Genomic DNA, 23,578 nt, shown 5'->3' on the forward strand with positions numbered 1-23,578 from the left:
CTAAGTAAGTTCCTAGTAAAACTGAATCTGAGCAGGCTTTAAAGCTGACCAGCTGCACTATACTTTTTATTTTAATTGAGTAAAACTGTTAAAGCAGAAATGTATATTTATATTTTTCATTCAAAAAATGTGTTAAAAAAACAGCAGGATTTTATTTTTCACTTTTATATTTGTATTTTCATTCAAACAATGTAAAAAAGCAGGATTATATATATATTTGTTTCATTCAAAAATTGTGTAAAAAGAGTTAACTGCTGTGGTGGTATGTTTTAATAAGGTTACCAATAAGTAAAAGATATTTAATAGTTGTCTATTTTTTTCATTACTGTACCGAAAAAAACTAAACCGTGACTTGTGTACCGAGGCACGTACCGAACCGAGATTTTTGTGTACCGTTACACCCCTAGTGCAAATGTAACATATCCGTCAGTTGCAGAAACAGACAATGCCACCATTTTTCTGGTGATCAGACTGAGTGCTTGAATAAATTATTTTTGTGAGAACTTTTAAACTGTAAGGCAGGAGAGCTGGGGATGGGCTACACACATGGCCTTTGTGAGTATTTATACTTGTGCGGTGGTGTGTCTGTGACACACTGCAGTTACACCTCCAAAACACTAGTCGGCGGTGAGGTTTCTGTGAAGCGCCATAAAGTTTACTTGATCCAAAACACACATTAAACACACATTAAACATGGCTTTATAGCGACAGTTTCAAACACAAGTACACAAATCAGCTTCACTATAACTAGCAGCATTCACAAACAAACACTTGTGTTTATCTGGACACATTTTCCCCACAAATACAACATGCTAATGTTATTAGCACAAGCCTATGGCATTTAACATTGTAAAAATTAGCCTAGCAGCTAATAAACTTTTCCTCTACTCATATGAAGCCAGGGACAACAGCAATGTTTAACAAAGGTAACGTTACAAAATTCAGCTCCATTACAACTCACAAGGTTCACCGACAAAACAACTGTCTTATATTAAACACGTTTTCCAAACAAATGTCGCATGCTAACGTTATTAACACAAGCCTATGGCATTTACATTGTGTAAATTAGCCTAGCGACGAGCGACGATTCAACGCATAAGTATAAATTCCACGTTAGATGGCAAACTGTAAATCAAAGATACTATGTGAAGTGAATGTGTTCTAAAAACGACAGGATTTTAGTTACTGTACTTGATGTGAATTTGAACACACCCAAATGACATATTATGATTATCTCCCTTTACAAACCTGGATAATATCCATAAATCCAATTATAAATCAGAGAAAAAAGGTGCTCCTTGTCACTGCAGAATTTCCCCGAAAATCACCACGTTACAAGTTTTCTTCAGGGTGATGGCCGTCCGTACACCCATGGGTAAACTGCAAACAGGCACTGCTAGAAGCTAATTCAGCAAAGTTTTAAGCGGCCATTGTGCCATAAAGTAAACAAAACAGGCTAAAAAACAGTAACATTAACTGTTGATGTTGCACTATCACTATGATTGCACAGTTGTCTTGATTTTGTCTGACGGGGGGCCCATAGTGTCAAACCCCTGCTCTCAAGTGTCAAAGTTGCTTCTGACACTAGCCATGCGTTTTACTGACATCACCCCTTGGTCCTCAAACCACTCACACATCACACTCTCTGTGGGTGCGTAAAGCCACTAAACAATTGAGGTTTGGTGGGTTAATGGCACAGAAAGGACAAAAAATAAAGTTGTGATCATACACTGATGAGTGTAAACTCCCTTAAGTGCGAGGCACACTCAAACAAACTGTTTAAGTGATTGTCCACCCACACGTGAGGAACAACGTAGTGCCAGCGTTCTGCAGTCTCTATCTCCTGTCTGCTCTGCATTCTGTTATATCTGTGAGACTGTAAAAGGAAACCACCAAGAGATTTCAGGCACTGTATCATTTCCGCTCATGTGTGCCATCTACAAGTGAAACTAAGTGCCAAAACTCGGGAATTAAAGGGACAGTTCACCCCCCCAAAAAATCAAAAATACATATGTTTCCTCTTACCTGTGTTGTTATTTATCAGCCTAGATTGTTTCGGTGTGAGTTGCTGAGTGTTGGAGCTATCGTCCGTTTTTTTCTTTTATGGTGTATGCTTTTCATTTCTGCTGGACTCTTATTGTAAAGCGGCAATACTTGTGAAGCTCCTGAGTCCAAGACTAATTTCCCCACGGGATCAGTAAAGTATATTGAACGTATTGTATCAGACCTAGATGGCACTCAGCTTGTGGTGCTCCAGTGTCGAAAAACTGTATTTGAAAAACTCAACAGCAATGTCAGAAATCATGACCTGGTTACTCAAGATAATCCACAGACCTTGTTGTGAGCAGTTTCATGTAGGAACTATTTTCTTTCTACTTAACTACACCTGTATCACCGCGCAGAGAGAAGCGTACATCTACTGCTAGTTCACCTAGCACGCCAGAGCTCAGCCGTGGAAGACACCATTAACATTTCATGCTGTCACGAGCAGGAGCCTCTCGTATATGAGTAGATGCACACTTCCTTCTGCACGGTGATTCAGTTGAAAAAAACAGTTCCTACATAAACTGCTCACAACAAGGTCTGTGGATTATCTTGAGTAACCAGGTCCTGATTTCTGGAAAGAGACATTGCTGTTTAGTTTTTTAAATGTATTTTTTGGCACGTTGAGCACCATCTAGTTCCATTATATTGGAGAGAAGGAAGACATCTCTACGGCCGATATCGCAAACACTCAGCAACTCACACCGAAAAAATCTAGACTGATAAAAAGCACAACAATTTAGAGTGAAATATGTATTTTTGATTTTGGGGGTGAACTGTCCCTTTAAGAGAGAGATTACTTTTGGAAAGGAAGCCATAATAACTCATAAAAAGATGCCACGTGTTCACAAATATTTTGCCCCTTACTGTGCGACACACTAACTTAATTATCCCTAAAGAACAATACCACATTTCAGTTCTTAAACCTCTGCCAAAATGTCTGCTGTGGTTTATATTTATGAGAATGAATTTTTAGATGCAGTGTGACACACACTTTAAGAGGACGTCATCATCTCAGATATCCATTGTGAATCAACGTCTATAACTAGCTAAGAAATCAAAGAACTTGCCTGAGTCTGTCCGACCTAAAGATGATTCAGCAGCATAATATCTGCAGCACAAAGCTAAAACACATATTTCAGCCAACATGGTAAAAATCCTCTGTAAACACATTCCTGAGGAGAGCCCGACAGGGATGTGAGTGGAAACCGTGATATCATAAATGTGGCAACACAAAATCAAATACTCTCCACAGCGTTTGTATTAGACGGTCTTTTCCGGAGCAGGAACTAACTTATTAAAAGGTCACGCACGCAGCACGTTATAAAGCGTGGCCACAAGTAGCTTAAGGCTAACAGAGAGCTGAGTGAACACATCTCTGATGTTTGTGGCCAAGGCCGTCGCCTCAGAGAGCTAAAGTGGGAGGAGAAGGAGGCTAGAGACCAGCGACAAAATGCTTCCACACACACACAAATTCACACCCTTGCACACAATGAATCACAGTGTTACAGGAGTCATGTGCGCATTTAACAAGTTGTTGCCTGTGCAGTGGAAGCCATGGATGTTTACCGCAAGTGTGCTACGCTTCTCTGGTTTCTCTGGGCTCTAATGAGAAACAACAAACATTAAATTTCCTTCCTGTGTGCCACCAAGTTTCCTTGTGTGCCACTTCTCTCATCCTTCTACGCACCCCCCTCCTTCCAAACCTCCCTGAAACAAAGGGGGAAAACCCTGCTCATCTGACAAACTGGATGACCAACACTGAAACGCTCACTGCCTCTGCTCACAACCTTCTTGTGATCACAGTTAACCGCCAAAAAAACGCCCGTTATGACAAACTTCTCTCCTCCTGGACACTGAAATAGGCACGTTACACTATGTGACTGTTCAAAGTCTGTGTACTATTGTGTGATAATGTTGCACAGTCATGGTGATGATGCTCAACAGGGATGAGAATTTTCAAACACTTGGGAAAAACTGGAGACTGTTACCTGTCCACATCCCCGTCGACAGGTATGTGGATTCCAAACAGGCTGTTGACAGTCGGCGTGGCGAGCTGCAGGCTCTCAGGCATAAGGGGCTTCACCGGTTCCTTCCCAGAGACGACAGGAGACTGTGCGTTGACGAGACCCTCTGACTTCCCTACACCTGCACCGCTGCCACCCTCTACATGTCCAAATCCAGCTGCTGGGAGGCCCTGCGCCCCCAAAGCCACTAGAGTCCTGCTGTGGGGTATCTGACCCGGAGGCAAACTGGAGGTTGTCACATTTGGCATGGCTGCACTGGAGGCACTGGGCACAGCAGTGGGCACAGTGGTGGGCACACTGGAGCTCACTGCGCTGGCAGGCACGTTTTGTACACCGGAGGATGCAGGGTGGAGGCCGTGGGGTTGAGGCTGTCCGGTGGCTGTGTACTGACCCACAGCGGATCCACCGACCAGCATGGAGCCTCCGACGCCTCCCATTCCTCCGGTCTGCTGCTGCAGGAGGACCGCAGCTGGCTGTCCGGGAGGTACAGATCCCCCCCCTGCTCCTGCGACATCTCCAACCTGACTCGGCAGTGACACCACTCCAGAGGCTGGAGGCAGGACTGGAGCGTGTGCTTGTCCCACAGGCTGAGGCCCTGCAGACTGGCCGGTGGAAAGCCCTGGCTGCTGCTGCTGATAGTACTCCGTCTGGTTCTGTAGCAGTCCAGAAGACTGGCCGGTCAGGTGGTGGCCCATAGGAAGCTGCTGCTGCTGGGGAGGGTAAGTGACGGTCTGGGCTGTAGGCGGCATGATGGGGGACTTTTGTATGTGTACAACAGGTTGAGGCAGGCCGTTTTGTCCTACGGGCAGCACGCCCTGGGGAGCAGAAGGCTGGAGACCCACTGTTGGCTGAGCTGGGACAGCTGCAGGCTTGCTGCTGGAGAACGCACTCTTCGTGGCCGACCCACTGACACCCTGCTGCCGGGCGCTGTAGTGTGGATGCTGGATTTGTTGCTGCTGCTGCGGTGGCGTCTCCACTGAATGCATGCGGGATGACGGGACAGAAGCGTCCGCCACAGAGCCCAAACCCTGACCTGAGTGTGTTGCCGGGGCAACCACAGATCCTCCCGTTTGCCCGATCCCACTGTCTCTGTCCGCAGCAGGGTCCAGTGCGGTCGCACTGGCATGCCTAATGCTATCTACAGTCCTACTGACAGCAGAGCCCTCAGAGTCCTTCTCGTAAAACTCTGTACACGTCCACCTGCCTCTTCGAAAGGGTTCTCCGGTACCATGATCGAGTTTGATGACCCTGAAGCGTGAAGTGCAACTCACTGTGGAGGTGGCAGGAGCAGGAGCTGAACTGGTCACTGCAGCAGGTTGGGATGTGTTTACTGACACACTGGTTGCAGGAGCAGGCTGTTGCTGCATTGCCCCGGGCTGACTGATGGGGGCTACACCAGTTGCAGCGCCGATCCCCGGCTGCTGCTGCTGCTGCTGCCCACCTTGAGTCGAGCCCGACACTCCCCCCTTCCGATACTCCCCCATGGCGCTGCCTGACAGCGCAGACACCTGACCGACTTGAGGTATGTGTGATGGTGCCATAACACTGATCGCCTCTGGCTCCCCGACATTATTCAGGGCTTCTTCGGATGAACTCCTGTCACACGCAGGCTCGTACTCAGCCCGTGACATGTCGTAGATCTCTGACGACACATCTTCAGTCCGCGACTCGTCTGGGTCGTCCAGACTCTCCGTGTCGTCCGCGGCACCTATAGCCGCCACCTGGGCCTGAGTCACACTGGTGATCTGGAAACAGCTCTTCTTCTTGGCCGGCATTTTCGACATATTGACAGCCTGATTCCGAGTCCCGTATGGCTATGTGTATCCTCCGTCAGAAAGGGACGAGCTGGGTGCAGCCTCTAAGAGCTTAGATCATATTAAACAGCACACTGGGGTCTATTTTACTTCTCGCTGTGATCAAGATGAATCTACGCCATCCCTCTTCCTCTCTCGGTCTCCTGTTGCGTTTCATGAGCTCATAACGCAACGCCACACTTTGTGTCGTCTTGTCCAGCAACGCGGCTCTAGACGCTGACACCAGCCGCCCGGAGGATGATCGACCCGGGGCTTTCAGTCGGTCCGGACCGGCCTGCTAATGTCCCGGCTGTGCAGTTGTCAAACGGCCGTTGTCGCAGAGAGTGTTGCCCAGCTGCAGGACCTACTTTAGGCTGAGGAGGGCCCGCAGCCCTCCACTCACCAAGCTAGCTAGCGAGTCAAGCCAACTGGCTGCTGCACACTCCCCCTACGTCGGAACAAGTATGTGAGACATCTTCCCGAAAGCGGTCCTTCGTGTCCACTCACCTCGGCAGCTCACGGTCGGTCGGCGGGGACACTCGGGGTGAAGCTAACGGCGGTCGAGACAGAAACCCGCTGTTTAATATCACGCTTTAAAACAAATGAGAGTCTAAACAGCGCCTACAGTTGCCTCCCTCTCTCAGTCACTCTTGACAAGATGGCTATGTTGTATGCAACCGCGCTGCATCGTGGGTAGGTAGAGTGCGTAAGGATGTTTACGTACGAGGCGTTCGAGAATCCCCCGCTCGTGCTGCCTTCATTTACCCTCGGGAAAAGCACAATCACAAAGCGCGCACAGGAAATCAGAAGATAGCTGATAAAGCGAACATTTTCTAGAGTATTTTTTCAACCAGTAGACAAGTTTCCATCCCAACTAATCTCTCTATAGTTTTTTAATCATATTTATTATTAGTTTCTCTCTTGCTGAAGCTTTTTGTTTGACTGCTGGTTATAATTTTTAAGTAGAAATGCCAAATATTCTACTGTGGTGTCAGTATTTGATGCTTTTCTCTGTTTTATTTCACTGTTAATTAAATATTACATATATTATTTATTTTTTTATTGTTTAGTTTAGTTTGGTTTAGTTTAGTGTGTGCAATGACATTAGTCATTTACAAGAAACGAAAACATTGTTGCACCAGATTTAGCAAAACACTTATTTCCATCTGTAGTCCTATACATAACAAGTAGATGCTATGAATAAGAATAGAATTCAAGGTGCAGTGCAGACTACAGTAAATCCATGTGCCTAACATAATAGAAGCAGTATGTACACACTGCACAGTACAAAATACAGTATAAAAAACACAGCAGTTACCTTGTGAAGTGACCACGTTACTGGTGCTGATGCCTTACATAATAAAAACAGTAAGTCTGTCTATCCAATGACTGGTCATTTTCTTTCAAATTAACTTTTGAAAGCAATGCATAAACACCCATCAAATTTCTGTTACACAAACTTCATCAATAAAACTGATTCTGATAATAATAAAGAGCCTAAATAAACAAATTGAAGACATCATCTTGGATTCTAGGAAACTGTGACTGACATTATCCGGCTATAACCTCACTACTACTACGTCCTCGTTCTTCACACTTTCTGTGTCGTGCCATGTTGGATACAAGAGTCAAGATTCAAGAAGTTAATTATCATATGCACAGGGGAAAAAAAAAAACAGCGGTTGACACTGCACGATGAAATTCTTAATTGCCAGAGCTTCACACAAAACAATAGTAAAATTAGACTTAAAGTTAGATTTTAAGAAAAAAATAAAATAAGATAAACTTAACATAAAATGAAAATAAAATAAATGAATAAGCAGAAACAAAAAAGTTTCAGAAACCAGATTTTAATAGTAAAGATCAAGTTCAACATGTTTTTCTTCAAAAGAAAACTTTAATTCTAATGTTATTATTGTTTTGTGTGAGGGGAGACTTGCAATTAAGACCCCAGATTTGCTGTTTGGTTGATTTGATTTAAAAACATTCACTTACGAATACGCACCACAGAAGCACAAAACTGATTTGATGAAGGATTTTATGAAAGATTTAATTTTATTTTCAAGGTCAGGGCCCTGAGATCAGGTTATACAGCATAACTTACCTTACAGCTCCTATCAAATCTGGTCATTTTGTCTACTTTATTTATCATATTTGGGGACTAATTTCCAATTAGATAGCACAAACCAGACGCTAGTCATGGCAACAAGTGAGGGAAATAGTAATAGAATTTATTATTATCAAGTATACACATACCGTGAGAATAACTGATGTTACTGAGAATTCTCCCTTGTTGTTTGACTTTGAGTTGTGAAGCAGGTTTTTACGAAAAATCAAAAACAAGACACTGAGCGGTGATACATTTTATATTGCACCTGGGTTACTTTCTTAAACACGACAGCAGCTGTCAGAGTGCTAGGTTGCTGCGTAGCATTCATTTAATTAGACTGTTACCAAGTTACTCCTTTTAACCATAAATGACAGACTTTATTGGAGTGCACTTGAAGGCATCACTCTGGCTCCCTCTCTATGTATTTGTATGCTGCAGTGTTACTGTATACCAGATATTATCAAAGTTCTCCTCCTACTGGTTGTACAGTAGCCTAATAAAGAGAGATTACAGGATCCTATAGTTCTCACTCTGTGGAGGAGCTTTGTTAAAAATTCCTTGTGTGCACTTTTATAAAGTCATGGAAAGGATGAGAAGGATAATCACTGCTGCAGGGTCATACTACAACTCAGTAACAGTCCTACAGACTTTCCAAATGTATTGAGCATGGAAAAGTTGATAAGAGTTCTCCAGTTTTCAACAGTTTCAAGATCATTGATTCAGAGCTGTTATTTACAGCAGCATTAGTTTAGTGTATCTGCATTCACATGACCTTCAACACACCTTTTTTACATTAATTTGAACTGCACCATTGATCTTTTTACAATGGCCCCTAGTGTTTTTTTGGTTGGGGATGCGAATGCCAGAGCAGGCAGTAACTCTTGTGATCACCACAGTACTTTGTATTCATTACCAATCGATCAAGTGTGTCTTTGAAGGCAGTGTGTTCTGTAGGAATTGACTAGAGGCTGATTTATCAAGCTGTGGTTAAAGGAATACTATGCATTGTGCATGAGTAAGTCAGCACTGCATTGCATCTGCAGCGTGAAGGAGGGAGCTCTGTGTGGGCTCTTTGTGATCTCACAAGGTCAACAGGATTTTTTTTTTAAAAAAAAGAATGGTATCAGTTTTGTGCGTTTTTTTCACAGAGGCAATTACAAACCATTTTTTTTTATAATATTGATTAAATATCTTTTTTTCTGACTTGTTTTTCCTCCCTCTGCGCCAGTGAAGTATACTGTGGAGGAGTCATGGGTGTTCACACACCATAGGGAACACTGCCCCTGCTGGCCAAGGAGTGAGTGGTTCACTTTGAAGGGTGTCAAGCTTCTTGTTTCCTTTTTTGGTTATCTTCAATGAACCCTGAACTCACCACCAATCACATTGACTTATATCACCTAAACCTATTATTTATGTCAGTAATTATTCACCAGCACATTAATAGCAAATAGAAACTGTCTGTCATCGTCAAAAAGTGTTCTTAAAGTAATCTTACTACTACTAATAATAATAATGGTAGAAATACAGGGTGATAAACATGCTTTGGTGTAGCTGTATAGTTAAAAACATTTACACTCAATTAAATCAAGATCAGACATAAGGCATTTAAACAGCCATAATGTTGGCAGAGCGTCTAAGCTGAAAGTATTTTATAGATTATTCCATGTATACAAAGTGCACTGTAAGATAATGGCATTCGTGCTAGTCCAGTTCTGATTAAAGGAGTGTGAAGCAACAACCTATTCTGTGGACAAGTACCAAGATTATGTGAGGACAGACTTAAGAGTGATGAAATACAGGGTGGAAGCATCTGCATCAAAGCTTTATAAATGAACAAATACCAATGATGTTCCTGCCTCACAGCCAAATGTGGCCAGCCAATCTTTCAGTAAAGGTGGCTATCCATCTGTCTAGCTATCTATCTATTCAATAATTGATCATTATCTTTTCAATTAACTTCTTTTCTTTTATGTTTCAGAGTGGTTCTACAAAAGATCCAAAGTCAAAGACCTGCCACACCATATGCGAGGCCCCCACCTCTCCATGTTGGTGTTGTGGTATGCAGAGACGTGAAGAAGTGCTAACATGGGTCTTCAATGACACTGGCAAGGTGAGGCCAGCTGCCTCAAACACCAACAAGGTGGCTGTCATCAGCGATGGTGCATCAGTTACCAGAACCACCTTATATGAAACGTACGCATCAAAGGTCACCACTGGGATGTCGTACATTATTCGAGGCTCCAACATAAGGGCAAAATCAGCCTTTTTCCACTGACATAACAAAAGAGACGAAGAAGATGAGCTCATCAGTCCTGGTTCTGTGCTCACACAGCTCAGTAATGTGTGACCGGTGGAGGGGCTTGTGACCATTGAAGGAGATGTGATGTTCATATTATTGTTGTGTGTGAATAAAATATGTCATTAATACTAACATATTGTCCTCCATAAAACGGACACAAGTGAGGACAGTGGTGGTGACGGGGGTCGGCTATAAATTGCGTAAATAGGGTTTAACCCAGCTAATGCCTCGGCAGATCAGTGTGTCGGGTGTTTAGGAACCAAACCAAGTCCTTTATGAGTGGTGGAGGAGGTATTTAGATAATTAACTGTACAAAAAAATGTACGTAGTGTGTTCCTGCATCGCCGATCTTCTTCCGGCTGTTTCTGGGAACCTCCAGTAAATGAGTAAAGCAGCAGATGATCGCAGTGTTCTTGGAGGCAAATAGTTAACAGTAGCGCACTAGCTACGTTAGCTACATCACTAACATTAGCGAGCCTTTCATTTTCCCTGCCTGGATGCAGATGGGAACCAATCTAAACACACACTATAGTCTCTATTTTAACATTAACAAAGAACATGTTTTCTTGTGTTGACCTTTTTAAAGTGAAGAGTAGGCTACTTTCTTATGATCATGATGTTAATAAGCAGACAGTGTTAGTTAGCTAGCATGCTAGCAAGGTGATAAGCTGTACTTCCAGGTTAAATTATGTTACATAGGGAAGTCTCCACAACTATTAATTAAGGAGTAAGCCAAATAGATGCTTGACAAACTTGTATTTACAGTTCCCCATGATGATATATGTCTTTCACCACGTAAATATTTCAGTTCATATAGGCATAACACGCTCCTTTACAGAGCATTGAGCAGCAGTAATTGGCCTAAATATCCTGATTCCCTTTACTGGAGACAAAACTTTATTTCTACTACACGTAGATCATAAACTCATATAAAGCCGACCCATTGCAATCGGTTGAGGGATATTAACGTTATAGTCCTGTTCGTGTTTTTAAAATGTCGGCATCCAATCCTAATTTTCTCCTACAGCAGCTGAGGGCGGTGGATGTGGGAGGGAGATGCAGCGCTTCTCAATCTCCGTTCTTGCCTGTACTTGTGTTGTTGCGGACTTGTGAAACGTCATCAGTCGCAGCCCAAGTACTGTTCCAATTCAAAGTCCGCATCCAGCCAAGTACAGTCCAAATGCTGGATGTGAACTTGCTCTGCCCGTTCCATCGGGGATGCATCGGGAGGTAACTTGTGTGGACTTTAGACAGCCAGGTATCCCAGAATGCATTTCTCACAGACCAGCGGCAATGGCTGTCCTTGGGAGTTTGTACTCCCGAATCGAATTTGCCAAGTCCAAACTCCCAAGTGCACAAGTCCAAACTTGGTGTACTTGGTATTGAGAAACGGTCATCGTGAGTAAGATGTCTGTATCTGTGTATTTGTAGTGTATGTTTGTTATGTAATGCAGTTTTGTCTGTATGTTTTTGTTCTGTATTTGTGTCTGAGGACCCCCTTGAGAATGAGATGCTACATCTCAAGGGGCTATCCTTTCAATAAATTCAAATCCACACACATCATACATACACGTGTCATATAAATCCATCACATGCTACAGGCTGATCTACAGTAATTCTGCAAATGACACTGCTCACAGCAGCCGCTTCATTTTCCACTGTGCTTCAAATCTCTTCTATATTCCTAATCTTTAAATCCATATAAGTCATATCGCATATTTTTATTAAAATTGCAAAGGCATGACACTTGGGGAGAGCTTGAACGTTTAAGCAGTGTAGCAGATATTAAAATAACACCTTAATTTGTTTCATTAAGAGATTATTTGTTTCTCAATTTGATTATTTTAACATGTACTTACTTATACAAAGCCAGCTGGTGGAGCTGCCTCTGGTATTATTGAGCCATGTCACAGAAATATCAGTTCAAATCAGTATGAACGTTGTGTTGGTGTGGAGAGCAAATCATCAGGTAAGAAATAAAGTGATCATCCACACTGTAATCTCCAAGCCATCCATGACACAAAACTTTAATGTGAAGTCTACACAAATGCCCCGGATTGTCAAAGTGACATAAAGCTTTATGTTCACTTCACACAAGTGAACATCATGGCCGTTACTTTTTTTTAATATATTCTTCACCTAAAACCAGGAAATGAGTTAGCATTTTAGCCCTCCCGGTTCCCTAATCTGAAGTCATTGGGGTTTTTTTTTTTTTGGTGGGTTTTTGGCAAGGTGCCTTAAATAAGGTCTGTGGTTCACACAAGCTTAAGAGACTTAAGCATTAATTAGTTTTTATTATCTCTCTTGGTTGACATACACTTTTAGTAATGAGTTGATTTCCAAGCGTTTGGGCCCCAGCACAAACCCACTATTTTTAAGTATACCATGGAGAGAGACTCTCACTGCAGCCTGTTTTATTTTGTTCTGAAAATGTCGGCATGCAGCCTCATTCTGTGGACGATAAACAAGGTGCAGACTTCCATCTGCGTCACCGATAATGTGGAAATACAGTGAGTGCTGGATGGAGCAGTTAATGACAACAACCCTGCCCACGTTTAGGAGTACTGTTTGTGGTGGAAACACTAGGCTCTAGGTACCATGTCTGAAGGGTTGCTTTTGGTTCCAAAGGTACCATACTGAAAGTGTTTGGTGGAAACAAGGCCTAAAAAGTAATCTTGTTCAAAACATTTAAGAAATGTGTTGCCATTAACATTTTGCCTTTTGGAAATCAGGTCATCTTTTTCTTGTTTAGCTATTCACAGTTAACAAAATTTTGACCAGGGGTGCCCAAACGCGTGGGGGCAACACAGATATAGCCAAGGAAACAGGCTTATTATTTGCCATCAATGATAAACTTCCAATCAGGCTCCCACCCAGTGGAGTAAGGAAGTTGCGATGGGCCCCAGTGCACGCTATTGTGCATGTGTTGTCTTGACAGAAATACAGACAACATTAGACAACATCAACATACATATCACCCAGCAATCCTCAGTGCATATGTGACAAAAATATCAAAGAAAGTAAGAAATGAATCATTTCACTGAATAGTTTTTATCATATATTTATAGATCTTACATACAATTTTTAGATAGCTACTGACTATAAAAGAAAATCAAATTTCTGACCAAGTACGTCTGACTCTGCCTCCATGGGCGGCGCTGTGTCCTTTTTAATATAGTGCATATTGAACTAGTTCCGGTGGACCCGAAGAGGAAGCTAACGATGCTAGCTGGCGGAGCATGAATGTCGTTTCCTCGTCCGTCCAGAAGTGCATCTTCTGCTTCTCGGTCGTCATGGTGTTTGTGTTCTTCTTCTTACGGCTGAAAGCCCGCGAAAGAAAAAGTGGTGCATGCGCAGAACACAGAGTCCAACTCCAGCCGGACTAAGTGGATACATGCAGCAATAGTTTGATTTTCAATTGAATCATCTCGGTGTGTTAGTCGAGCTATGGATAGTCCAATTTCAGTCGGACTAAGCCAATAATTCCATTTTCTAAAGCTGCATGTAACGTACTGTGAGATCGGGGCCTGGGTCTGAAAAAGGGGCGATTGCTCTGAGACAACAAGGGAGGCTGAACTTCCCCTAAAATTTCACAGAAGAAATGGTCAAATATGCACTATTGAGTTTACTTTAAAATAAGAATTTACATTGCATCAAACGTGCGCTAGGATGCGTTTCACATCATGACTATGATGTTCAAACGTCAGCTGTTTATCACCAGTTTTCAAACGCGACCTCCCTGTCATACATTCTCGTGTCAGCGCGGTGGATGCGGAGCCTCCAAGCATTCCTATGAGACAGCGCCGAGCAGGTTTTTTTCATGCAGCAAAGCGAGACGGTCATTGGATAAATGCGACAAATTCGTCACTTCCAGGGAGGCTCAGCTTCCCTGGGACTTAATGGAGCGGTAGTCGGGAGAGGACGCTCATTGTATGATGATGATTGGAGGAACTGTCTAAAAGGCTGAACCCCTTTGTGATTGACAGCACTTCGCATTTCGAGCTTAGTTTCATCCGGATATTTGCGAGTGGAGTCTTCTGACAGAGTGCCGTCCGGAGTTCCTTATTTCCATAAGTGATATAGCTCATTTTCAAACCCATCTGAAAATCTTTGAGGTGTGTTTTACTGAGGTTCTGTGGCAGGAGTGTGGTTGAAAAACGGCTTCAATTAAATGTTCCTTTTATAAGTTACTGCCTCGCTACAATATGACAGATTTTATGATGTAAACTTAAAGTGAGCTTCCCCTGTTTGAAAGACCAGCAGCTGCCACTGGTATGAAAGCACCCTGTATCACTTGCAAGGGCCCTGCTCTCTCTCTCTCTCTCTATGGGCCCCTCCACCCCAGGGGCCCCAGCACACTGCCTGCACTATCTATATTTACGCCCCTGCTCCCACCGTTTAAAAATGCATGCATTAATGTGTTGAAACTGAGATAATTTTGGAATCCATCAGCAACATGCACCTCAGGGCACACTGTCTCCTGCACCCACTGACGGCTACACTAACTAATGTGACAGTCTTTCTACGACATGAATATACACTGAATGAATGAAAGAATGAGCGACTAAACGCTTCAATCAGTAAATCTCCATCCGCCTTTATGAGCACCCCGGCATTCCCTCAGACAGTTGACTCTTGGCTGAGCTGTTAAGTCCTTCTTTATTCCGCCGCCTGCTGCCATAAAAGCGCCGGGGAGCTCATTGTGCGGAGTGATCTGATACGGACTACACCCAGCCGCTGCCTCACTGCCCTGGCTTTCTTTGCTGCCCCAGCCTTGACGTTGGTGAACGTCGAAGTGCGGGTTAGATTGGAGACTCTAAATTCGCCTGTAGGGTTTTTCTCCACATTTGGCTGTCTCCTGCTCGGCAACCCGAAGCTGTAGGGATTTTTATATAGCACCAGTTTCTTGAATATGTCTTGGCAAAGCTACGTGGAAAACCTGATGGCCGATGGCAGCTGTCAGGATAGCGCCATTGTTGGATATACGGACGCCAAATATGTTTGGGCAGCACATGCCGGTGGTACTTTCAACAATATCACGGTAAGAAGGGCTAAATGGGGTAACTGAATTAAAAGTGCGGTCCCGTTTGACAGTGTTGTTTATGTATCACCCACGCAGTCGCTCGTCAGACGGAATAGCGTGAAAAACCGCTACCTCGCAGGGTCTAAATGACTAGCAAGCTAACGGTACCGTGCTAGCTTGTGTGCTAGCTAGTTTACCGTTGGCCTGTCTCGGTTATTTCCTGCTAAGGAAACGTTGCGGGATTAGACCTCGTGTTGATCAGATAAGACTTCACTTATTGTGGCTTTCACGTACCATAAAAGCATACACCAATCAGTTACCGTTAACAGGCAGTAATAAAAACGTCCAGGCGCTGCTTTTAATAACCTAACGCCAATTTAAAACCAGCGAGTAGACGGTGTCTGACTTAAGAAAACGTGCATGCTTTTGTGTGCACGGCCGCTTTGATTAGCTAACGTTAAGCTGCTGCTTTACCGGGTACCTGTGGTTATAAGGCTAAATAGCTCCGGTGGACGTTTGGTCAGCTTACTACCAGGCTTCCTTATTATTAAAGCAAGTATTCTAGCCGCATATTCATACATGCATTTGTATCTTTGATGGGAATGACAATGTGTTTTTTTTTTTTAATTCATTGAGAGGGACGGCATGAGAGCCAGTCCGGTGCAAAGACGTCACTTTACTTCCGCTACTTACTGCAGGGATGAGATGTGGTCAGTCCCAGAAACTGAGGGACTTGTATGGAGATAGATTTGTCTCAGTGTTATTTCTGTGAGCAGATCGACAGTCTGGGTGCAAGTGTGTAATCTGTTAATATAAAGCAACTTCCTCAAATGCAACAAAGGTTTGTTAACTCAGAAAAATATTCTGTAAATATGAAACAGATTTACAATTAAAACAAAACAGACTTCAAACATAAAAAGACTCTTGCAGAGAAATCTGCAAGACCAGAACTTAGATGCACAAATAAAAACTGGATTCACAAATATCTGTTTTAAAGCTGTATTTATTTGGAAGATATTCGCAAATGCATTTAATTTGTTTGTAGAAAAAATAGATATATTGACAGATATTTTCTTCATTTGTGGATTTAGTTTGATCCGTTTTTATAACTGCAGAGTATTTATTTATGTATTTATTTATTTTTTAGTTTACAACCATTTTGGTTTTTCTGGAAGTTTGTTTCATATTTACAGATTACACATGGGGATTGTTGATCAGTTCACACAAACAATCTAGGATCTACTATCAATAGACAGGTGCTGATTTGCAAGCACACTTTCTTGAAACAAATACAGTATCTTAAATATGAACAAGTCATTTTATGATAGATGATTTTACAATGGAATTTTGCTTGTTAATCAGTTGTTTAATGAAGAAGGACTACTATACAACTATTCAGTTACAATATACCAATTAGGGACTGTTCTTTATTTATCAGAGGAGGGTGGCTGGGTTCTGACTGTTTTTTTTTGTTTTTGTTTTTTTCCCCACTTCGACGCTCCCCAAAACTACAAATAATTTTCCTTGAGCTTCCCTGAGTGACTGGCAGAAAATACACGAACGTCCCTCAACCATAAATTGGTTATTAGATTGTTAAAACATCCCCTTTGGTGTTTGAAAGTTAAAAGTTTAAGACGAAATCCTGGAGTTGAAAACAGCCTCCATTTTTCATTCTTGTCATCCATTGTGGTTGTAGGGTTCCCACAGTCGTGGACAACTTGGAAGAATCATAGGCTTTCGCAAGCACATTTTAGGCATGGAAACGCCATGGAATTAGTAAAAATAATTTAAAAGTTTTAGAAATGTGATGGAAATTCATTGTTGCAGAAATCTTAGGTGGATAACTTTCCAAGTAATGTAGCATAGCGGCAAGTTTATTTTCTGTAGCTTTTCGATGTTATGTAGCTCTAATATACATATCAGGAACGCCAGGTAAGTGGGGCAAGGCTTTTTTTAAATTTTATTTCGTTTTTTTAAAAATAAATCTCACTATTTTAAGCGAAGGTTTTTATATTGTTTGTTTGTTTGTTTTTCTAATGAAAGCATCCATCACACATGAGGTGTCCAGGGACTGTCGGAAATGAGAACACCAAAAAATTTCTGTTAACAGTTTCTGGCTATGATGAATAGAGTACTTTTGGCCATTATTAAAGAACATGTGCCTTCCAAACTTATGTTTTCTCTAAAAAACTTGTGGTAAAATAAATTCAAAATAGAATTATTAAAATTGTAAGCCAAAAAAAGTCCCTCCCCAGTGCTTACAAAATTCTTTGACATGCCTCCTCCTTTTTGCACCACCCCTCCTACCTTACAAATAGTGAACAGTCCCTAACCCCAAAAGAATTTTCTCTAGTTTTTGATGCCCTCCCATCTGGTACATATTATTTAGGAATGCAGATCACTCTGCCTTGAACAGTGTCACCCCCTGATCCAGTTCAATCTCCATTAGTCAAGTTTGTTTTTTCTTTAATAGACGTATGAACTCCAGAAAAGGGGCTTTGTTTCAGGACAGCATGGTTTCTATTCCTGCAGCAACATTTTATTGGAGTTATTTTGTCAGTGATAATTGACAAGAAGAATGTTTTGGGCATACCACAAAAGTTTCTCCTAACAAAGAAGTTAAAGAAGTTTCATTTAAACTGATACAATAACTCTATCCAGTGAACATTTGCAGATGTAAATTTGCAAACTAAAAACTAAATTCTTTGTATCTGTAAAGGAAATGGAACAATACTTGTCAACGCTTTCTTCCTAACAAAGCAAAAAGGCTATTAAAACAATGAATGCTAACTCCTGATGCATGGGTAGATGATGTCACCGAGAGAGGAAATAAATCCCCTAGATAGTAAAGGTTCACTATTTCATTAAATTATATCATTTATGTTTTTATTATAGTGTAGCTAGTATAATAAAGACTTTTTTTTACCTTAACAAAGCATTGGAGAATTCATGCCCTTTCTTGTGGACATTTTTGTGTCTCTTATACTCTGAGGAATTATGTCATGTCACTGGAAGCATGTTATATGTATCTGAGGGTCTGACTGACATTGTCCCAATCCTGTGGTTTTCTGTGTTTTTCAGTCTCAAGAAATTGACGTCCTTATCGGCAAGGACAGGGAGACCTTTTACACCAACGGTCTCACCCTGGGCTCAAAGAAGTGTTCTGTCCTCAGAGACAGCCTCCATGATGACGGGGACTGGACAATGGACATCAGGACAAAGAGCTCAGGAGGCGAACCTACATACAATGTCTCTGTGGGAAGAGCTGGAAAAGGTAAAAGTGTAGTTTTAAAACGCCATCGTCATAGCTATTAAAGTTCTGTCTTCATGGGTTAAAACATATTGTTTTTAGTGGAGAAACATCACAGGGCTATGACAGCTACATCACATGAGTTTTGTAAGTTAAGGAAGTGCAGACTGACAATCAGGGAGATAATTTAAAATAACTTCCTCTCCTGGCCAACGTTTGCTCGGTCCAGCTTCTTAAATGTTAGAATTTGAAGCTTTGTTTGTCATGCATGAATAGCTTTGGATTTTTGGACAGTTGGTCAGAGAAAACATGACATTTAAAAATGTCACCTCAGGCGTTGGTAAATTATGCAGGGCACTTTCCACTATTTATTTATGTTATATTGACAATATAATTCCTGCAAATTATTAGATCATGACGATAATCCCTAGCTGCAGTTTTATTGCCAATAAATTCTCTGTCATGTCAGATCTAACTGCCAGAATTATTCACCTAAATCGCTTTATTGAAACAGGGCCACGACATCATATGACGCCCTGGGGCTAAGCTTATAGATGCAGACTTGTGAAGTTAGAATATTTCCTACATTTACATAACAGTCAGCTTTTCATTATAAACCTCATGTAAACCAGGGTTTGCCTACTCCAGTCTGTTTGCCTTTGTGGTCCTCGACGTCTGAAATTGCTCCAGTGTTTCTCACACGCTCCTCAGCGATCTGACATCCAAGACTCGTGATCATTGGCTACAAAATAGCTCTGTTTTCACAAGCCGTTTTTAGTCTGTACAGTTGTTCATAGCTAACAAAGCTTTGGCAGACTTTATTAAAGGGAAAAATAACATAACTGTGCTGCCAGATGATTATGTGAGAAACACTGATTGCAATCAAAAACCAAACTGTTTTGCTTTCATTTTCCTGACACGGTTCTTTTTTCTGTTGAGAGATTTCCACCTGTCCTCATCCGGCTTTACATGTTATACTTCACAAAGTCCAAAGAGCAAAATCTAACTGTTACATACTTCATTCATACAATAGGTGCAGCGATATACCACAGTCTTCACATGCATACCTATGTAAAAGAGAGTGCACCTTAATTAGTCTGTGGCATGTGTCTTCATAGTCACAATGAGCCTGTTGCTTCTTCAGTGCCGTGCCATCTATACACAAATGTTTCTTTGCCGTATCCACTGGCCCATTAGTGATTAAAGCAGAGGTCAGCAGAAGTTGTTATGACCAGTCAAGTGCATCAGTCCTCCTGCTTATAATTATTGCATTTAAAAAAGAATTTAAAAAATAGAGTACAGTGGTGATATTCAACCATGTGTTACTGATGACCAGGGCTGTGTGTGAAGTTGCTCACTTGTCTACTCAGTGAATGTTCTCTGTTTAAGAAACACTACTGAGTAATGACTAGCAATGTTACATTTGAACTATATAAAATCAGTTGTTTGGACACTGAATTCTCATTTGATGGTCCAAACTGCAGTGTCACATCGTGAGATAGGAAATGTATGGACACTGCATCGTGTCAACTGATAACATTACCTGAAAATGTATCTAGGGATGCACCCATTGTGATATTCTGGGCCAATACTGAGTTTAAAATAACAATTTGGCAGATAGGTGATAATTATGGGGTTTTTGTTTGTTTGGGTTTTTTTTGTTTGTTTTGTTTATTATTTATTTTCATTTTTTGTGCCAGAGAAATCATTATGAAATAATAACTGAACTGCTTTGGAGTCAATTCGCCCCTTGGTACACTGTCAATGAATGAGCATAAACTCTATCATACAAATTTATGAAACAGCCTCCAATGTAACCTTTCACATAAAACATCTTTAAAAAACTGCTTCAAAAGCCTTTTTTACAATACATAATGATCATAATTCCCTCTGTAATGTCTGTTTTATATTGCTGTGAAAAAAATTAACAAATTTCCCCTCTTAAAACATCTGTATTTATTCAAGTTTCTCACCAAAACTAAGTTTTACATGATTACATTTGAACACCTCATGATAACTTTATAATTTACCTTGCCCCAATATATTTTTCATACATTTTTTCATACTTTTTTTTTTTCTTACTACCTGCTGCTAACAGCTAACGTTAAGGCCTCATTTCCACTTGCGTATATGTACGGAGACAAGGCGACTGGAAGTCCATACATTCCTATGGGAGTCTCTGTGACATCCAATGTGCTTCCCTTCTGTAATATTTCGAGTACGTTAAAAAATTTGAACTCTTGCAGTGGATTTCGGAGAGACCATATGACAGTGTACTAGCTTAGCTAACATGCTGCTAACTGGCTAACAGGCAATTTTCTTCAGTTTAGTTACCTGTGATCGTCAAGTTAGTTTGTCTGTTTTAAAAAGAACCTGTTGATCTAGTTTTAACACGTTGTGAATCAGAGTAATGTTGTTCTGCTAAAATATGGTTAGACACTATACAGTCAGATCGTCATTATCGGTCAATCAGTTCAATTTTATAAAGCCCAATATCACAAATAACAGTTTGCCTCAGAGGACATTACAGCATACGAGATCCCTCGGAACTTTGGACCCTCACAGCGGATAAGGAAAAACTCCCCCCAAAAAAACCTTCAACGGGGAAAAAAGACTCATTATTATGACTCATTCAGCTGTTCATACATCTTTTTAATTAGATATCTCATAAAACATGCCACATACCTGGCAGGTGCTGTTTTTGTCCCGGTAATGTTCCAACCACATGTTCCAAACTACTAGATGGCAAAAACCGGACAAAATTAGCCTCCTCCACGGCTACAGGTAGTTTCTATCAGGTTTCTAGTCATCCATAAAGAAATGCACTTCAATGTGTTGGACACTAGAGGCGTCATCCGTATCTTTACAGATCAACGGACACTAGTCGCATACGTAAGTGGAAATGAGGAGCAAGTAGCTCTCCTCCTGCTGATTTGCAACACGGATTTAGCCAAGAAATTGGTGCATCCTTAGAATCACCTATTGCAGTCTATGTTAACAAAGCAACCCTGTTAGCCCTGTATGGCACACTGTTGAATATCCCTGGACACTTCTGGTGATGATACTTCTTATTAGGAATGCCTTTCCCTTACCTTTTTTTGCTTTTTTTTAACTGTCCCTTTTCTATCTCTTCTCTTTCAGTTTTGGTTCTTGTAATGGGCAAAGAAGGGGTCCATGGAGGCGGATTGAATAAGAAGGCTTACTCGATGGCAAAATACTTGAGGGATTCAGGGTTTTAATGTTTTCAAGCTCACTTAGATAAAATTGAGGGACAAAAAGAAGAGAAAAGAAATATTGCTGTTAAGATTTCTCCTGCAAGCAGTCAAAAATGTCTCGGAAACTTTTAATAGCAATGAAGAGTGGTAAGATACTGTGTCACCTTTGTCCCCCCCTTCGTCCTGTAGGGGGGAGACTCTTCAATTTTGTTCATTTCTCTTTTTTTCCTTGTGTGCTCCAGTATTGGTTTTAGTCATGGGAAAGGAGGCGGTCCATGGTGGAAATCTTAACAAGAAAGCACATGGAATGGCTGAGTACCTGAGGAAGTCTGGATATTAAGAAACCTCTCCACCCATCCATCAACTTAGCAGCTCACTCCCTCCCAACCGCATTGTGTTGACACTACTACTTCCAGGATTAGATGGCATACGATGTTACTTCCTCCCCAGTCTACTTTTATAAACAGCCTTCTGTTTGCTTATCTCCTTCCACACTCCCTTTTTTTTATATAAACCCTCCCCACTTTAACATTGTACTTCTCATGTTTTTGGCACTACAGTAATGGCATGTTCATTAAAATGTTTATTAACCAAAAGATTGTGCAAAAATAAAAGTGTAAACAAAAAAAAATTGGACTCGCCTTGTTTAACATTCACTTAGCAACTGGCTAATATTCCAAGGGGAAGTACACATGTAATGGTGGTGATAGTTTGCATAGTTTTGCTTTTTGAGCATTACTAAAGATGCCAGTTTTTGTTTCTTTAGCATGTGGGCATTTAAAAGTTGCATGCATACCCTCTTTAGCATACAGATCCCAGCCCTGTCCTCTCTCTGTCCCAGCATAATATTCCAGCCAAAACCATCTTCTCTTCTGCCTCCATCTTTCAAGCCTCCATTAAAGAAAAGACGAATTTCCTCTGACAAAAGTCCTGTATGTGTGTACCACCCTCAAGCACAACGTCCTCTACCCTCCATCACATGCTTTTGCTGTTGTACCTGAATGTGGTCTTAAAAGTTAATGATGTGGTGTTGGGCTATTGTTTGAGTTGTAGTGTAAGGTCAGCATTGCTGAGGTCTCAAAGATATCGTCATGATAACGTCACCACGTCCTGGAGTCTCAGTGGACATTCCACCTCTGTGACAGTCAGTCGGCTTCTGCCATTTGTAAATTTTTCTGTAAATCACAACACACGCCTGTTATGTGGAGTTCTTTCCCCCCCGCCCCGCCCCGTCCCCTTTGGACCAACTGTCAGTATAAAGAGGATTATCAGAATGACTTCAGTTTATTCTGATGGATGATTGTTGGCATCACCTGTTGACTGTAAATCATTAAGACGACTTCAGATGACTGTAAAACATTTAACTGCTTCCTTAGAGTTTGGCACTACTTAAACTTTTCATCACTAATTGATTTGTCGCTAATTTCATGTCCATTAACCAATGAAACGGCAATGTCATTTTACTACAGTATGAATGCATTTTGACTGTACACCGAGGCTGTTGGGCTCCGACGCCTCGGAAATTATTTGCCTTGTGCTTTAGTCATCAAAGGTGTATTCACAAATTGTCATAGTACGGTACTTAGAAGTATATTTAAAAAAAAAAAAAAAAAACGATGCTGTGTACACTAAACATATTGAAAATGGTGTTGGTTGGAATAAGAACATTTGTAAGTTGTCTTGTGAAAATTTTCTGAGAATAACTGTGTACTCTGTGCCATAAAATCGATCTGATCTGTTGCTACTACGAGTTGGATTTTTAACTGCTGCCCCGGCAAGAAGTAACTTTTAATGGCACTTTCCTAAGGGATATTTTGG

At 41.5% G+C, this 23,578-nt stretch overlaps 2 protein-coding genes and 1 long non-coding RNA gene across 5 annotated transcripts in view; 2 read left to right on the forward strand and 1 right to left on the reverse strand.

Moving 5' to 3' along the window:
• Positions 1 to 6,543, reverse strand: part of LOC126383014 (TSC22 domain family protein 2-like) — a 37,792-nt gene extending 31,249 nt beyond the window's left edge. The window contains exon 1 of one of the 2 annotated variants that reach the window (XM_050033363.1): positions 4,035 to 6,543. In XM_050033363.1, coding sequence (XP_049889320.1) covers positions 4,035 to 5,854 — 1,820 coding nt within the window. In that variant the 5' untranslated portion in view covers positions 5,855 to 6,543. The remainder of the gene's footprint in view (positions 1 to 4,034) is intronic. The other variant, XM_050033364.1, reaches the window with a different exon arrangement.
• LOC126383047 (uncharacterized) overlaps positions 1 to 11,776 on the forward strand; it is a 39,489-nt gene extending 27,713 nt beyond the window's left edge. Inside the window, exon 3 of the long non-coding RNA XR_007569106.1 lies at positions 9,952 to 11,776. This is a non-coding gene — a long non-coding RNA (uncharacterized LOC126383047). The remainder of the gene's footprint in view (positions 1 to 9,951) is intronic.
• A 3,190-nt stretch (positions 11,777 to 14,966) lies between these two features.
• On the forward strand, positions 14,967 to 23,498 carry LOC126383045 (profilin-2-like). Of its 2 annotated transcripts, none has more exons than XM_050033421.1 (3): positions 14,967 to 15,313; positions 18,377 to 18,569; positions 22,003 to 23,498. In XM_050033421.1, the coding sequence occupies exons 1-3, from the start codon at positions 15,185 to 15,187 to the stop codon at positions 22,098 to 22,100; spliced, it is 420 nt and encodes a 139-aa protein (XP_049889378.1). In that variant the 5' UTR covers positions 14,967 to 15,184; the 3' UTR covers positions 22,101 to 23,498. The 2 variants fall into 2 exon arrangements, with proteins under 2 accessions (XP_049889378.1, XP_049889377.1); XM_050033420.1 differs by having other exon boundaries at positions 14,969 to 15,313; positions 21,687 to 23,498.
• Positions 23,499 to 23,578: the final 80 nt, after the last annotated feature.

Source organism: Epinephelus moara, chromosome 21 (assembly GCF_006386435.1).
Source record: "Epinephelus moara isolate mb chromosome 21, YSFRI_EMoa_1.0, whole genome shotgun sequence".
NCBI classification, from domain to species: domain Eukaryota; kingdom Metazoa; phylum Chordata; class Actinopteri; order Perciformes; family Serranidae; genus Epinephelus; species Epinephelus moara.

Coding starts and splice junctions, on each gene's coding strand:
- LOC126383045 (XM_050033421.1), top strand. CDS start 15,185: ATGTCTTGGCAAAGCTACGTGGAAAACCTGATGGCCGATGGCAGCTGT. Junction 15,314..18,376: donor GTACTTTCAACAATATCACG/GTAAGAAGGGCT, acceptor TGTGTTTTTCAG/TCTCAAGAAATTGACGTCCT. Junction 18,570..22,002: donor TGTGGGAAGAGCTGGAAAAG/GTAAAAGTGTAG, acceptor TGTGTGCTCCAG/TATTGGTTTTAGTCATGGGA.